The 1,360-nt window shown below is 32.2% G+C and overlaps 1 protein-coding gene across 1 annotated transcript in view; it reads right to left on the bottom strand.

Annotated features, from left to right (window-relative positions):
* Positions 1-738: 738 nt before the first annotated feature.
* Positions 739-1,360, bottom strand: part of LOC102818726 (olfactory receptor 6C2-like) — a 1,390-nt gene continuing 768 nt past the window's right edge. Inside the window, exon 2 of the mRNA XM_006859571.1 lies at positions 739-1,358. Within this exon, the coding sequence (XP_006859633.1) occupies positions 739-1,358 (620 nt within the window). The remainder of the gene's footprint in view (positions 1,359-1,360) is intronic.

Below are 1,360 nucleotides of genomic sequence, written 5' to 3'. Positions count from 1 at the left end.
GAAATCTCAGAGGACGGTAATAGAAACCCTTCACTCCAGTCTTATCCTTCAGTCTATCTTCTTCTGAGAAGCTGCACTCAATTTACAGACCATCACTCTCTTTTTAATTGCTTCATTCTTTCTGACACCTTTATTTACAACTTCCAAATGTTATAGATACAGATGCAAAAGAACACTTTACATTTATTCACCATTTCTATATTATTGTAATAGCAATAGTTCATGTTTCCTTGATTCTCTATGTTCTCAATACTGAATGTACAAATATTCTCTTTTTAAATTCATGTTCATATTTTAACGTTATTCCATTATTCATATTATTTAGAGTCTTTGCATAAAATTATTTTTATTTTATATGCTTGGATGTCATTGGCATTTTTAAAGTAAAACAATTGTTTTACCCTATATTTTCCCAACTAAAGTAATGGTATTATTTTTTCTTAAAATGTACTATTATGAAGTTGATTTAATTCCACAAAATGAGTTTTCAGAAACCTATTTACATATTGCCTTTATAAAGTGCAAATCTGTTTCAGATATTACTTTAGAAAACAAAGAGATTGGGATGATCACAGATCAAAGAAGCTATTTTGAAGAAATTATTGAGAAAATTCATGTACCTGAAGTGCAGATTTTTATTTTTTATTTTTTATGAAAAGGTAAATATAAACTTCAATGATAAAATGTCTGGGACCATTTATCTTTTCTTCTAAAATTAAAAATATATATATACAGCTTTTACTTTGCAGAGATCAATAAAAGTCTTTTAAATGAGTCCCTAAAAGCTTTCTTAACTTGATTGTTCCTGAGAGTATAGATAAATGGGTTCAATGTAGGTGAAACAGAAGAAATAAGCAGTGAAACCATTTTATTGACAGTCACTTCTTCCTTTGCTTTAGGATTCATGTAGATAAAAATACAGGTGCCATAGGTGATGGAAACCACAATCATGTGGGAAGAACAGGTTGAAAAGGCTTTTTTCCTTTGCTGAGCAGAGGGGAATCTGAATATGGTTCTGATGATGTTACCATATGACATAACTACACAAGTAAGAGTAATATTTAGGGTCAACACGGCACAGATATTAACTGTCTGTTCCACAATCCATGTGTCTGAACACGAGATTTTCACAATAGGAAATGCATCACAAATAAAGTGGTCAAGTACGTTAGAGTCACAAAATTCCAGATTTAAAACCAGGATAAGTGGTGGAATGATTACACATAAACCAGACATCCAACAACAGATAATGAGAATCCTACAGACTCCTCTGCTCATGATGGTCACATAATGCAAGGGCTTGCAGATGGCCACGTAGCGGTCATAGGACATGGCAGCCAGGAGGAAAAATTCTGTTACT

This window comes from Chrysochloris asiatica, unplaced genomic scaffold, assembly GCF_000296735.1.
Source record: "Chrysochloris asiatica unplaced genomic scaffold, ChrAsi1.0 scaffold00033, whole genome shotgun sequence".
Lineage (NCBI taxonomy): Eukaryota > Metazoa > Chordata > Mammalia > Afrosoricida > Chrysochloridae > Chrysochloris > Chrysochloris asiatica.
Note: the sequence above shows the minus strand (reverse complement) of the source record. Positions and strands in the feature narration are given on the sequence as shown.